The sequence below is a fragment of the Panthera pardus genome, unplaced genomic scaffold (assembly GCF_024362965.1).
Source record: "Panthera pardus isolate Hobbes unplaced genomic scaffold, ASM2436296v1 HiC_scaffold_3, whole genome shotgun sequence".
Classification (NCBI taxonomy): Eukaryota; Metazoa; Chordata; class Mammalia; order Carnivora; family Felidae; genus Panthera; species Panthera pardus.
Window position 1 is genome coordinate 26,582,779 of NW_026526876.1, and position 15,623 is coordinate 26,598,401.

General features: G+C 45.2%; 1 protein-coding gene across 7 annotated transcripts in view; it reads left to right on the plus strand.

Moving 5' to 3' along the window:
- Nucleotides 1-15,623, plus strand: part of PITPNC1 (phosphatidylinositol transfer protein cytoplasmic 1) — a 267,954-nt gene that overhangs the window by 72,519 nt on the left and 179,812 nt on the right. Inside the window, exon 1 of one of the 7 annotated variants that reach the window (XM_053892265.1) lies at nucleotides 8,510-8,640. The exons of the other annotated variants lie outside the window; for them this stretch is intronic. Within the exon in view, the coding sequence (XP_053748240.1) occupies nucleotides 8,578-8,640 (63 nt within the window). The 5' untranslated portion in view covers nucleotides 8,510-8,577. Of the gene's footprint in view, nucleotides 1-8,509; nucleotides 8,641-15,623 lie in introns of those variants that run through there. 7 annotated transcript variants of the gene reach the window in all.

Consider the following 15,623-nt stretch of genomic DNA (forward strand, 5'->3'; position numbering starts at 1 on the left):
CAACAGGACAGAAAAAAGAGGTTGAAGTGATATATGGGTATAATCCTCTGTGCACTGCTAAAAAGATAAACTTAAATGAAGTGATTTATTACCTGTGACAGGTATACTGCACCCAAAATTGTCTGTCAAAGTTAGTGCCTCATTGATTTTCCATACTTTCTCTGTCTGCCTCTGGCTTGCCATTGTTCATTAGAGGTGAGTAAACAGTTTAAGGTGGCCGGGTTTTCTCCCAGTCTGGGCACTCTGCCGCAGGGGTTGGGTTAGCCTTTCTTTGTGTTGGAGGGCTCAGGACTTTTGCCTTCAACTGTATGAGAAGGATAAATTCCACCGGTACCTTGGGATGACTCCAACTAGAAGTAAAACATATTCTATACTCCCATTTTGAAAAGGCTTCTAGAATCTTCCTATTCGAGTCAAAGAAATCATAGGCTCAGTAGAACAGCACAGGATAATAGACAGCTGTAGGAGCAGTGCCTGAGTAGGGCTGGTCTGTATTAGTTGATGATATGGAACATTTGGTAGGAACTAATGAAATGGGAGTCTCTTTTCACTTGAGGGGACCACATGCATATCACACAGGACACGTGTTTCCTGTTTTTCTCCAAACCCGTCCCACTGTGTTGGAGAGTGACGAAGCAGAAATCTTCTCAGCAACCACAGTTCAGCCTTGGGAGTCAGGCTCAGTGTCCTCCATCTTCAGCAATGCCCAGATATCGAGGCAGTTGTTTTTAAAATCTTAAAAATTTTCGACTCTCATGGACCTCAGATCTTTTCGTTCACTCTTCTAACTTTATGTAGACTAGGAATCTGGACCCTGCCAAGTATTCGATAGCTTGTTCGTTGTCATAGAACGAGTCACTTGCGCGGCCAGGATGACGACCCGCCTGTCACCCGTTACCCTTCCTGGGAGGGCTTCTCCTCTGCTTCTCTGGGAACTCTGGGCAGAGCTCGGTTTGCCTGCACGACAGACACGCTTCGTGAATTGAAAACCTGTGCTGTTCGTAGCTCTCATCTTTGAAGTTCATTTGCTTGGTTCTTTGATCAGAAAGAGAGTTCTGTGTATTATGGGTTGGAAAGAGTGAGCTTAACTCTGATTTTTCTTTTCTTTTTTCTGTCTTGCGCTTAAGGTATAGTAATCTAGTATAGTAAGGTATAGTGGCCTACTGCTCCATAGTGGGCACTTTCCAAATACATATTGTGCTGGAAAAAAGACTGCTTTTATGCCAATGGGGTGGAGCCAGGGAATTGATTTATATCATGTAATGACATTTCCTAATTGGCAAATTTGGTGTGGGGGGTGAAGACTAGTTTGATCACTAAATAGTTACAGTTGACCCTTGGACAATTGCAGGAGTCAGGAGGTATTGACCTCCTCCCCCCCATCCTACACAGGTAGAAATCTACGTATAACTTTTGACTCCCCCAAAACTTAACTACCAGCAGCCCACTGTTGACCAGAAACCTTACTGTAACGTAGAGCCGACGAACACATCTTTTGTATGTTATATGTACCTATATACTGTGTTCCTACAATAAAGTAAGTTAGAGAAAAGAAAATGTTGTCTACGGCCATACCACCCTGAACGCGCCCGATCTCGTCTGATCTCGGAAGCTAAGCAGGGTCGGGCCTGGTTAGTACTTGGATGGGAGAAAAGAAAAATGTTCTTAAGAAAATCATAAGGAAGAGCAAATACATTTACAGTTCTGTACCGTATTTTATTGAAAAAATCTGCATCTGAGTGAATCTACACAGTTCAAACGTGTGTTGTTCAAGGGTTAATAACTATATAGACAAATACATAGATTGTGTTTATATATACACACATGTATATATAGTAATATACTAATGGTATTTGGCATTTTTAATTAAAGTTTTTTTTTAAAGTTTATTTATTTGAGGGAGAGAGAGAGAAAGAGAGTGAGCGGGGGAGAGGCAGAGAGAGAGAGGGAGAGAGAGAATCCCAAGCGGGCTTTGCACCATCAGTGCAGAGACCAAAGTAGGGCTTGAATGCATGTGAGATCATGACCTGAGCTGAAACCAAAAGTCAGATGCTTAACTGACTGAGCCACTCAGGTGCCCCAGCATTTTTTATTTTAAAAATGATAAGCATCCTGTAGTAATTTGTACTTATAAATACTATTACATAGCAAGTAACAGTTTATAATAGCTTAAGGGGGATGAATATTGCTGGACAGTTCTCTCTTTGTACCTCTGATTGACAGCTAGGGGGAGTTGAAAGTGTGATTTGTGTTAGTTTTCTTTTTTCCTTCTTTCTTTTTTTTAAAAAAATTTTAAATGTTGGGGCGCCTGGGTGGCGCAGTCGGTTAAGCGTCCGACTTCAGCCAGGTCACGATCTCGCGGTCCGTGAGTTCGAGCCCCGCGTCAGGCTCTGGGCTGATGGCTCGGAGCCTGGAGCCTGTTTCCGGTTCTGTGTCTCCCTCTCTCTCTGCCCCTCCCCCGTTCATGCTCTGTCTCTCTCTGTCCCAAAAATAAATAAAAAACGTTGAAAAAAAAAATTTTTTTTAATAAAAAAAAAAATTTTAAATGTTTATTTTTGAGAGGGAGAGAGACAGCGTGAGCAGGGGAGGGGCAGAGAGAGAGAGAGAGGGAGGGAGGCACAGAATCTGAAGCAGGCTTCAGGCTTCAGCTGACAGCACAGAGCCTGACACGGGGCTAGAATCCATGAACCGCGAGATCATAATCTGAGCCTAAGTCGGACGTTTAACAGACTGAGCCACCCAGGCGCCCCTCTTTTTTTCTTTTTTAAAGATTTTATTTTTTTAAGTAATCTCTACATCCAACGTGGGGCTCGAACCTACAACCCCAAGATCAAAAGTCACATACATGCTCTACCAACTGAGCCAGTCAGGTGCCCCAAGTTTTCTTGTTTAAATACTTATCTGCCGTACTGAATAATCACTTTTTAATTGAATTTGTGGCATATTTTGCCATCGTATGCATTTGTGGCAACGTTGATTCAGCTTTCCCTGAGCCCAAACTACCAGTTCTTACAGGTTAAGCAGGATGTTGCCTTCATGCTGAGATTAGTTTGTGCTTCACATAGTTGGAGGTCTGAGGAAGCAAAATCAGCTTACAGAAGTCCCTCCCTTAGGGTCAGGTAGCACCACAGATATCAGGAGAAGGTACCTGAATGTGTATATGATGGTAAAAATGACAGGATAACTTAGGCGTTCATATAAGCAGAGAAAAAAATATATAGACCTGCATTATGTGCATTTTCTTCTCTGTGTTCCTTAGTGGTCTGATTATTCGTGTGGCCGAGATGTAAAATCTTTGAGCTTCTAACATCATAGTTATTCATAAAGGCATTTAGGCTGATGGCTTTCTCAGAACATTCTGCTCTTCAGGATGGAACTTCATCTATATTTCAACGAATTTCTAAACGGGGGAGGGAAACAGAACATTTTTCCTTTGATTAATTCATTGGTGTTTTAGTCCTCAAGGACTCATATACCGGTGAACTCCAAAAGGAAGTCCGTAAAGGGAGAATCGTAAATTGGAATTGGAACCGTGAAACTTGCCCCATAAAAATCTTTGAGTGCTGTTCTAAATTCAACATCTGAAATATAACGGACTAGGCAAAGATTTATGAAAACTAATTTAAAGAGCTAATTTAAAATTGTACCCAAGAAGCACCGTCTTATGAGTTGTATGGAGTGTTTAGGCTTTTACAAGTTTTACTCTTTTACAATTACCTGGGTCTTAAGCTACTTTGCCCACGAATCAAGTACTTTAACTTAGCATTACTCCCAGTTAGATCACAGAGGCATGCTTTGCATTCTTGGGCTGTTCACTGGGACTATGCCCTTTGGAAAAAAATTTTATGATTTTAAGATTTTATGTTATTGGATCTATATATCTGTCTTAGAGTGGTCTCCAGAGGCTGACCCAAAGATTGAAGACTTGGGGAGGTGATCCTGAGAAGTCCCAGGAGAAATAAGAAAAGGGAGGAAGGGAAGGTAATAGTGTGTGTGTAAAGGATAGGATTTCCAACCGATCCAGTATTTAGGAAATGGCCTTCAAAGGCACTAAGGCCAGAGTCTGCCATGATGGTAACACCATTATGAAATCCCATATGTACCTTGTTGAAAAAGACTTGATGAATGGCATAACTCTTTGCCTTATAAGAGATCAGTGAGGGGTGCTTGGGTGGCTCAGTCAGTTAAGCGTCAGACTTCCGCTCAGGTCGTGATCTCACAGCTTGTGAGTTCGAGTCCCTCATTGGGCTCTGTGCTGACAGCTCGGAGCCCGGAGCCTGCTTCGGATTCTGTGGTCTCCCTCTCTCCTTGCCCCTCCCCTGCTTCCACTCTGTCTGTCTCTCAAAAATAAATGAACATTAAAAAAAAATTTTTTTTGTGAGTGATCAGTGAGATTGGGCTTGCCAATGTTGAGTTTTTCCCAACTTGGGTGCAGGGTGCCCAGGAATTAGCAAAATCAGCGTTTTGTTGTAGAATCTTGTTAGGACACAGGTCTGTCACCCAGGTGTGGCAGAGCCCCTCCTTCTAATGTTTTTTCTCCAACCTGAATAAGGAAGAACCAGGAGGTTCTGGTGGTTAGGGCATCAACTGGGCTTTGGTCTTAAGTCCCTTCTGCTCGGTTCTTCTCGGGGGAGTGCTGGAATCCTTGGGCTGGAAGTTCTCGTCCAGGATCTGCCAGATGCTCCCAAAACTTCATAGAAGCTTAGATAGAAGCTTCTTCATAGTCCCATAGAAGACTTCATATGAAGTTCTCGTCCTGGATCTGCCAGATGCTGGCAGTCCTGGAAGTCTTGCATCAGGAGTTCCTTAGAAGTCAGGCTGTGTGCAGGGAGGTGAGGGATAGTGTGAGGGTGAGGTAGGGAGAGTGGCAGGGCAGGTCGGGGAATGCCGAGCTTCAGCCAGGTTCGTGGGGAATTTGGGAGCGTGACTTGTGCTACAGAGCTGGTCTCCCCCAACGCCCGAGGGTCGACCTTTTGTGCCCCTCGCCCGTGTCAACCATTGATAGGTTGTGGGCCTCCTTCAGCGTAAGTATAACTTCCCAGGAGGAGTGGCTTCCAGAGGCAAAAGGCAATTTCATGGACTAGGAGGCAGATGGGACCCCTTAGCAGTGACACTCACAACAGCCATCCCTGCTGAAGGGGTCCAGGCAGGGCCCTCTGGCGTTCCCCAGCAAAGAGACCAGGGCCAGGCTTTGGCCTTTTTCTAGCTCGTCCCCTTTAACATAATTTACCTGTCCTCCAAGTGTCCCTCTTCAGAGTCCCCCCCCACCCCCCGCCCTCCAAATTCAGTGTCCTCCCCTCCTCCCTGGAAAAACTCCACTCATGGACAGAGTGGGAAGAAAAGTCTGAGGCCTGTGCCTTCTGCACCTGTGGCTTGAGCTGAATCCCACTGGGGGTTCTCTGGCTTGGGGAGGAGTGGGGGGCCCTGGTGCTGGGTGGGAGGAGACGGATGCTTTACTCGTGGTCTGTCTTTCAACCACGTTGTACCAGAGTCAACTAAATAGGCCTCAGGAGGGAGTGTTAATTTTCTGCCTCAAACAACCCAGCAACCAATCTACTTTTATTTATTTTTATTTTTATTTTTTAAGTTTATCTATTTTGAGAGAGTTAGAGAGCATGAGCAGGGGAGGGGTAGAGAAAGGGAAAGAGAGAGAATCCCAAGCAGGCTCCACACTGTGAGTGTGGGGCTCGAACCCACAAACCGTGAGATCATGACCTGAGCCGAAATCAGGAGTCAGATGCTTAACCGACTGAGCCACCCAGGTGGTTCACAACCAACCTATTTTTAGTAGAAAGTAAGTATTTTTCTCCTGTGAACAGGCTAAAAGGGCTCTGAGGCATCCAAGAAATTCCCCTCCTTTCCCCCACCAACTCAAATTTCTTGCCCTGACACAAGACCCGATGAAGAGGGTGTGGAATGGTGAGAGAGGGGTCAGTTGTGAATGGTCAGAGGGGTCAGTTGTAACTGAATGGGTGCTGTCAGCCATGCTTTTGAAGTGTCCTTGCTCTGTGATTTCTCCAGGATTGAAGGGCTGTTGCAAAATTCTGAATTCTGGAAGCCAGTATTGTCCTTTTGCTAAACCCTCAAATCCCTTTAGGGGTCTGATAGATTTGCCTTGCCTGCACCCCAAATATATTTGCTCCGCAGGTTATTGTCACTAAGGGTAAACACCAAGCTCTGTATCTTTTTTTTTTTTTTTTAAGTAGGCTCCACCCACCGCGTGGGGCTTGAACTCATGACCCTAGGATCAAGAATCCGATGTTTGTACCAACTGAGCCAGCCAGGCGCCCCGCCCCCTCCGCCCCATCTGTATCTTGATGGAAAATTCAAAATCATAAAAAAACAACAAAGGTGCCTACCAGCCACACCCGGGTGCATGTTGCATTTGGGTATTGTGTCCATAACCTTGACCTAAGGTCTCCGTGACCTTAGAATAAAACCCCTAAAGAGGTCAGCCTGACGTTCTAGAAAGCTGTCCTTAGGACATACTCTATCCATTAGAAGTGAGCCATTAAACCCAGCACACAAGGGGGAGGGGCAGTAAGCTCTACCTCCTAAGGGGAGGCTATCAAAGAAAGGTTCAGATGGGCTGAAACCATCACAGTAATTAATAAATACTTTCAGAAAGATTCTTTCAGGCTCTGCAAGTATCCTAGTTCCCCTTTAAAAACCTTGAACATTCACCAGGAGATCCTGCAGCTATGATTACTGTGGCTGGCATTCTAGAGATTTTCTATTTTCTCTCCTTCCTTCTGTATTTATTATTTGGAATTCCTCTGTAAGGAAGACATGTCCCTTCTCTTCCATTTATTTATTTATTTATTTATTTATTTATTTATTTATTAGCTTATCGATTCATTTGTTTGTATCAGTGAGGACTCACGGATATTTATTTCATTCTTTGGGTGAGAGTTTTTGTGTTTTTTTGTTTGTTTGTTTTTGTTTTTGTTTTTGTTTTATTAATTATTCTCAAGTTAGTTAGTATACAGTGTAGTCTTGGCTTCAGGAGTTGAAACCAATGATTCATCACTTACATATAACATGCAGGGCTCATCCCGACAAGTGCCCTCCCTAATGCCCATCACCCATTTTCCCTACCCCTCAGTTCCCCACCCCCATCAACCCTCGGTTTGTTCTCTGTATTTACGAGTCTCTTATGGTTTGCCTCCCTCTCGGTTTTTATCTTATATTTCCTTCCCTTCCCCTATGAACATGTTAAGTTTTTCAGACTCCACATATGAGTGAGAACACAGTATCTTTCTCTGACTTATTTTGCTTAGCATAATAACCTCCAGTTCCATCCACCTTGTTGCAAGGGGCAAGATTTCATTCTTTTTCATTGCCACATAGTATTACATTGTGGATACATCCCACTTTTTCTTAATCCACAAATCAGTTGATGGACATTTGGGCTCTTTCCATAATTTGGCTATTATAGATAACGCTGCTATAAACAGTGGGGTGCATGTGCCCTTTCGAATCAGCATTTTTGCATCCTTTGGATAAAAACCTAGTAGTGCAGTTGCTGGGTCATAGGGCAGCTCTATTTTTAATTTTTTGAGGAACCTCCACACTGTTTTCCACAGTGGCTGCACCAGTTTGCATTCCCAGCGACAGTGCAAGAGGGTTCCCCAAGAGCTTTTTTTTATTTTAAAGATTTTATTTTTAAGGTATGTCTACACTCAGTGTGGGTTTCGAACTCAATGGCCCCAAGATCAAGAGTCGGACGCTCAACCAGACTGAGCCACCCAGGTGCCCCCTGAGAGGTTTTTGAAATAGGAAAACAGCCTCTTTGAATGAGGTGGAGGGAGGTGGTAAGAGTGTCAGTGCGGATCAAGAGCACATGGGGGATGGAGCAAAGTTCCTGAGAAGGTCAGCAATGATGACATTCAGAGGGGACGCCTTGGTGAAAATGAGGGACACTCTGTTCTCAAAAACAGGGACCAGGAAAGACTGGACGGCCAATTTTGACGTCAGGAGGGAGTTCCCATTAATTAGCTTTTGTCTTCTCGGTCAGTTGGGAAACTGACTTTTGGAATTTAAATTTCCTTGGCCCCAATTCTTGGCCTCCAGAGAAGGGTTTCTCAACCGCTCCGCTCTTGACAGTCGGACTGGATCATTCTTCGTTGTGGGGGTTGTCCTGCGCTCACAAGATGCCAGCAACATCCTCGCTTCCTCCCCCAGTGTGACCACCAAAATGTCTTCAGTGCCACCAGTGGTCCCCTGGACAGCAAAATCACCCCTGGCTAAGAACCACTGATGTAAAATAACTTACACAGAAGTCTGGCAACCCACAGGATTCCTGATCTTAACCTTCGAAAGACTAAGACGAGGCATTCACCTCTAAGTTCCCGCAGAAAGAACTGAGCTGTCCCAGCTGGAACGCTCGGCTTTGTTGCCATTGGCGAAGCAGGGCCCTGTTTCCTTGGGGATAGTGGGTGTTCTGAGCACACAAGCCGGATGAATCAAGAGGAAACACGGTTCTGTTTCTCAGAGCGTCTTTGCTTCTGAAAAGCGTTGTTGCGGTTAGAGTTTTGCTTCACGGTGGAGGGTTGTTTTGCTTTCTCTGTGGTTTCTATGTGGGCCGAGAGAAGCAACTTTGTTGTTATGTCACATGGGGACATTGAAGCTGTTTCACAGGTGAGTTTCCAAAAGCCAGTTTGTTCTAAAAACCGACATGACACTTAACCTAGCTGGGTGAGCATTGGTTGCTGGTACAGTTGTTTCTTAAGAGCGCTGGGGATGTCAGGGACTCTGAATTCCTTTAAGGCTCTCATTTTATTTTTTTTTATTATTATTATTTTTAATTACTATTATTTTTTAATGTTGTTATTTATTTTTGAGAGAGAGAGAGCGCAGAGAGAGAGCGCGCGAGCGAGGGAGGGGCAGAGAGAGAGAGGGAGAGAGAGAAGGAGACGCAGAATCCAAAAGAGAGAGAGAGAGGGAGACACAGAATCCAAAGCAGCCTCCAGGTTTTGAGCTGTCAGCACAGCACCTGATGTGGGGCTCAAACCCACAAACCGCGAGATCATGACCTGAGTCGAAGTTGGACGCTTAACCGACGGAGCCACCCAGGCGCCCCGTGGCTCTCATTTTATTATCCAAAGATGGCTTGCATTTTGGCCTAATTTTTTTTCACCTCCAGTAAGTTTTTTAACAGCATTTCCAACAGCAAACATGACAGAGATTAAGGAACCAAGCCAAGGCTAAGGCTCAAACGACCTTGTGCGACCGCTGATGCCATCTGTTGGCAGCTGGCAGAACTGATGCCCTTCGGAGTTCTGTTTATTGCACAGAAAGTGGAAAGTTGGCTGCAGGGTACCTTCCTTGCAGCCTGGAGCTGTGGATCAGAAGGATAGGACAGGGGTGGAAAGGAAGGGACCGTGAGTTTGCTTTATAGGTCCTGCATGGGCCATTAGTTGTTGGCAGGAATCCATATTTGAAAAAATTTCAGGACTTTTATTTTTTTTTAAGTTTACTTATTTATTTTGAGAGAGAGAGAGAGAGACAGAGACAATCCCAAGTAGGCTCCACGCTATCAGCGCAGAGCCTGATTTGGGACTCGATCTCACGAACTGAGATCAAGAGTGGAGGCTTAACAGACTGAACCACCCATGCTCAGTACTTAAAGGTACTAGCTGGGATGCCATTGGGACCTAAAATCCATTTATGAGTCAGTTGTCATCTAAGAAAGTTACGGTCCCAAGGCATTGGCCTTGGCGGGGGGTTAACAGAACAGCAGGGAGGACCCTTAACTACAACAGTCTCCTCCAGAGCCTTAGCATGTGGCCCACGCTTGTGGAATTTGATTGGTCAGGGACACTATGAACTCCTCGCTTTAATCAAAGAAACTGACACACTATCATGTAAAATAAGTATCATATTATATCTCTCTTCGTTGTGTTTTCAAATACTGTTTGTTTGTGTCTATACCAATCCATTTCGGCCAGCAACCCTTTTTGGATACAAAACCGTGATTCCCAGACACTGGGTTTCCTGGGTCCACAGATGCCGTTAAAAATGAAAGCCAGCATGAGTCCGACCAGTGGATACCCAGCCCTGACCATACGTAAGAATCACCTGGAAAACGTAAAACATCCCTGAGGTTGGCCTCCCTGCCGTCGGTACTGATTTAATTCCCCTGCAGAAGCCCTGGGTCATGGGTTCCGCTTTTGGAACCACAGTGATTCAGGCACGCCGCTCTTCCTCAAAGTGTGGTCTGCATTTGGAACCTTGTTAGAAATGCAGATTCTCAGGCCCCCTCCCAGACCTTCTGAATCAGTCTGCATGGGAACAAGGTTCCCAGGTGATCCCTGCACACGGTGGAGTTTGGAAGCACACGGTGTTGCCTCTGAAGAGGGGGGTGTACTGAGCTGCCCGTTGGTATCCCCACTGAGGACACCTGTTTGTATTTCACGTTTACCATTCACGGTTTGGGTGGCCTTCGTCAAGGGCCCCAGCTTCCGCCTGCTCGGTGGGTGCCGTGGGCGTCCCAGATCGAAGCCACAAGAGAACCCAGGGGCCCTTCTTCTACCCCCACCCGGTCTTGCTCACAGCTAGCCGTTAGAGTGTGTTTCACAGCACTGGTGCCTCACGGCGTGATCGCCAAACCCAGACTCCAGTCTGTGGGTTACCTCTGGGCTCTTCCTGTTGAGACTGATGGTGCGTCAGTGCCGGCTGAACCCATGAGGACAGGTTCAGCCTGGGTGCAGCTCCCCAAGACTCTCCCTCGATCTCTAGCCTAGAAGCCGCCTGTGTTGAAAAGGAGGGAGGCAGCGCCTCTTGGTTGGTTTCTGTTTTTCTAAATGTAAACGTTGGTGTTTGAATATCTGAATGAAATTAAGGCTGTGGGGGCATCTGGGAAGCATCTGACCTTACGAACAGGCTTCATCCCGGTCGGACTTGGGGTTCGGATCAGGGGCCTCTGGGCCGGGCAACCCTCTTCTGATCCAACGAATCCATCCATCGTCTTTCTAAAAGAGATCTTTTTTAGTTCGTTTCTTAAAACGCGATGCTATATGAGAGATCTTTTCTAAATCTGTAGTTTCATTTTGAGTAGTGCCTAAAAGAGACACTGAAGTCCCTGTTCAGCCTTTTTTGGGAAACGGAGATCCTTGGCTTCTTTTCTCTGCCGTCTTTGACAACAAGCCCTCTGTGATGAACGGCCATTCGAAGCCAGGCAGGGCTGTTTTGTCGTCTTCTCCAAGCAGCACCCCCCCCCCCCCCCCATCTCCTGTACCTCCTGCAAAGGAACAAAACCACCAGAACAAACCAAACTTGGAGGAACAAGGGAGGCTTGTCCCCATTCGTGAAATCCCTTCAAAGAGTGTCACTGAAAGAGGGTTGCTGTGGCTCTCTTTTTCTGGAAGCTTTGGGAGGTCTCCCGCAGATCTGATCTGGAGAGACTGGAGTGCTAATTTATGCACAGAAGCCATTCATCAGTCGAGTGCCAGTGATTGCCAGTCGGTTACCATCCCTCCGAATTCAGGGCTTTTGAAAGGACCCCAAGCGGGGCTTGTGGCTTTTCCTTCAGTCCTTTTCTCCATCCTTCTTCCTCCTCCCGCCTGTCTGTCCTGTGCTGCCCCTCTGCCCTCCCCAGTGTTTCTCTTGTGTTGCCCACAGCAACCCCAGCAGTCGATCCTGGAGTGGAGGGAGCAGGCCTGGTTACCTGGGAGTCTAGCAATGGTTGCTCAGCAATTCACTGGAGCCACACAAAGGAATAGGTCTCTGTGCAAATCTCCCGGTTCAAGCCCCCCTCAGCGGCTCCCCAACCTTGCTCTGCCTGAGAGCCCTGTTTCTTCTGGCACCTGAGAAACCAGTTACAGAGACACCCCTGCCTCCCCTCTCCCAGGCATCTGTTTACCAACAGTGCTTCGTAAACACTTTTAACACCTTTCCTTTGTGCCCACACTTCTCCTACACACACACATACACACTCACACACACACGCATGTTCCCTAGTGTCTCCTACTGCCGAGGGTGTTACTGAATCTAATGTCGCTCTAATTGAGTCGACAGACAGACTGGGGCAGAATTAGCCAGCGGCCACCCCTGTGGCCAGCAGGGCCGTTAAGGTTTTTCTCTTTTGCTCTTTTACCACAAGAAAGCGCTGTGTCAAAAGGAAGTGCCCAAGTCGTCATGGAAATAAACGATCAGGCGGTGGCAGCCAGATTAATGGAGCCATCCTTAATTTGAGGGGGTGGGGGAGCAGCTCTTCCACTAATATATTGAAATCTCAGTTGACAAATGAGCACAAGGTGACTTGAATCCACTACTGTACTTATTGTTGTGATTCTTTTGAACCTCATTTAGTAAACTTTCTTTCCCCTGGAATACAATAAAACTCCCCCAAACCAAGGAGGTAAAATGCTGAGAGAGCAGACCTAAGAGAGCGATTTTTTTTTTTTTTCCCGAAGGAGAGAACAAAATAAATTCGGAAACAAAATAGTGTTCATTACTTCTATCTTGCCTTCTGATTTCTAAGTGTGCCCGCCGGCCCCTTTAAATTCCAAGGACCGTTATGTTCTTTGAGATATTTGTCAATGACAAGGGAGTATGCTTTGAGTAAAGGCATTTTCTTCTGCAGTGTTCATTTCTATTTCAGTGGTTTGCTTCAGTACTTTTCTTTAATTAATACTGTTTATGCTCACTGATGAATAATTCAGAGTCATACAAGCAACAGATGTCAGACGATTCAAAATGACTTTCCCTGAATTATTTATTATTTCTAAAAAAGTAACAGGTTTGTTGAGCAAGTAATTGGCAACACAGATGTAGATCAAGGTTTGTCAGCAGGAAACAAGGTCTCCTACTGCTTTTCCTTTTGTTCATGTCACTAACGAGGGCGACACTGAATAAGGGGAGTTTGGCTGATACCAACTTGTAGGGGGTCATTTATTTATTCATCCTGGGTGCTGACCGGGGAGCTGGAACCATGTTTGGTTTCCCAGTTGTCTATGGATGTCAAAACATGAAGGGGAATTCATCCAAAAACATAATTAATGAATGTAGCCTTGCAAACACCTATCAGACAAAAACTTAATATACGTACCCAGAAAGAGGAAACATCTTTGTTTGCAAAGATATGCCAAGAATAGAGACCTAGGGGAAAAAAACGAACTGACAGATACGTGAAAGTTTATGTATAATAATGTTCTCTCAGTGTTGTTTACACCAGAATTTTAAAAAGGGTCCGGAGAAAAAAAAAAAAAAAGCAAATGTCCAGCAATGAGAAATTAATTAAGGGGCGCCTGGCTGGCTTAGTTGGTGACGCATGTGATTCTTGAGGCAACAGGTTGTGAGTGGAGCCCCACGTTGGTAGGAGTTATTTTAAAAATAAACTTACAAAAGTATGGTTTTGAAGTTTTTTTGATGTGGGGCGCCTGGGTGGCTCAGTCAGTTAAGCGTCCAACTCTTGATTTCAGCTCAGGTCACGATCTCATGGTTCGTGAGTTCGAGCCCTGCCATTGGCAGATGGCTCCTAGCTGACAGTGCGGAGCCTGCTTGGGATTCTCTCTCTCTCTGTCTTTCTCTCTGCCTCTCCCCTGCACGTGCGTATGCTCTCTCTCTCTCAAAATAAATAAATAAACTTTAATAAAAGCTTTTTAATGTGGTTATCTTGAATAAGGTGTTTCTAGACCCAGTTGGAAGACAAACCACGAGCATACTAGTTTTTTTCCCCCCTTGGTTAGAAATTTTTCTGTCTTTCATAGACTTCTGGCAATCATATGATCTATTACCTTCTTCACGATAGGATCAAATTTTGCATATCTTGTGCCTAGCATCAGATTTTTCAAGTCTGCAGAGTTCCAGCTAATAAAACAAAACAAACCCTCCAGAAGTCAAATGGAGGATTGGGGCCCATTCTTTAACCCACCCCAAATACAGTCCCTGAAACCCACTGCTCTCCAAATACCTGTGATTTGATATTTTGCTGACAGTCCATAAGATGCAAGAAAGTAGTTGAAGGAGGACAGTAAGAACCATTTGGTGCTTTGGTGGTTTTGTGCAGGTAATACTTTCACAGTTCCTGACTCATGGGGTGGTAGATCAGGAATGAGATGAAGGGGGGGCGAGGGTGCCATCTTTGTTTTTTTTTTTAATGTTTTAAAAAATATTTTTAATGTCTTATTATTTTTGAGAGAGACAGAGAGTCAGAGTGTGAGCAGGGCAGGGGCAGAGAGAAAGGAAGACATGGAATCCATAGCAGGCTCCAGGCTCTGAGCAGTCAGCACGGAGCCTGACGTGGGGCTTGAACTCATGAACCGCGAGATCATGACCTGAGCCGAAGTTGGACACCTAACCAAGTGAGCCACCCAGGCACCCCTGTCTTTTTTAAACTCTTGTTCAGAGCTCTGAGAGAGGAACTCGCACAGTGACAACAAAAATAAAATATTTCCTTATTATAAAGTGATCAAAGAACTGAAAAACAGTACAGTAAAATAATTTTCTTAACTGACGTTCTTTTGACCAACATTAAGATGGATTGTCTCTTTGGGGACATGATTCCGGTTTAATCATTGCAAATGTTTTGGGAGATGTTTTATGACTTCTGGTGTTATCGATTTCAAAGACTGTACGTACATCTGCCCGTCCACGCATCCCCCACCCACCCAGCTGAGAGCAGAAGGGGCGAATGGGACGTTTACAGAGAGGGGCCAACCGCCTGGATTGGTAGGTAGCCTGAGGGGACTTGGTACTTTACGTTGCGCTTTTTCTGCTTGAAAAGCATATTGATCTCAATTTTCAAAACACAGCTCGGTTTGTAGCTGAAGAGGAGTAAGTTTTATAATGTCGCCGACGCTGTTGGTTGTCGTGGATTAGCCATGCTCTCTATGCTCTCTTCATCCCTATTAACCGGTTTCTTTATCCCGTTTTCTTACCCGCGCTATGGGCACCGCACCCACCTCAGAAGGTTGCTGTCAGAGTCCTGGATACTCATGCTAATGCTTACTCGCTAGCTCAGCCTAATTAAGATTTCTGTTAAGCTTGAGATAATTTGTAGCCAGTGTCTTCCAGATGAAAAACAGAGGCCTCTGTTGACACGTTTTGTTATTCTAAATTGGGACCATCCTGACTTTATACCCAAGAATTCATCTTTAGTTCAGTCATCACGTAAGCTGGTGTAATTCTCTAGGGGTGGCTGTCATTATTAATTTATATCTGACCTGGTTCTGAAAAAAAAATATTAAAGGCGGTGGAACCCTAATTTAGGACTTAGTGGTTCTTGCTTGGCCCATTAGTCTGGACCCGTGAAACCAAAATTGTATTGTTATTGTTATTTTTTTTAATGTTTATTTACTTTTTGAGAGAGAGACAGAGTGCGAGCAGGGAAGGGGCAGAGAGAGGGAGACACAGAATCCAAAGCAGGCTCCAGGCTCTGAGCTGTCAGCACAGAGCCCGATGCGGGGCTTGAACCCATAGACTGTGAGATCATGACCTGAGCTGAAGTCGGACGCCCAACCAACTGAGCCACCCACGCGTCCCCCCCAAAAAAAATTTTTTTTAAAGATTATTTAATAAGTATAATCTCTACATTCAATGTGGGACTCAAACTCATGACCCTAAGATCAAGAGCTGGACACTCCACTGAGTGAGCCAGTGAGGTGACCCAGGACCTATGA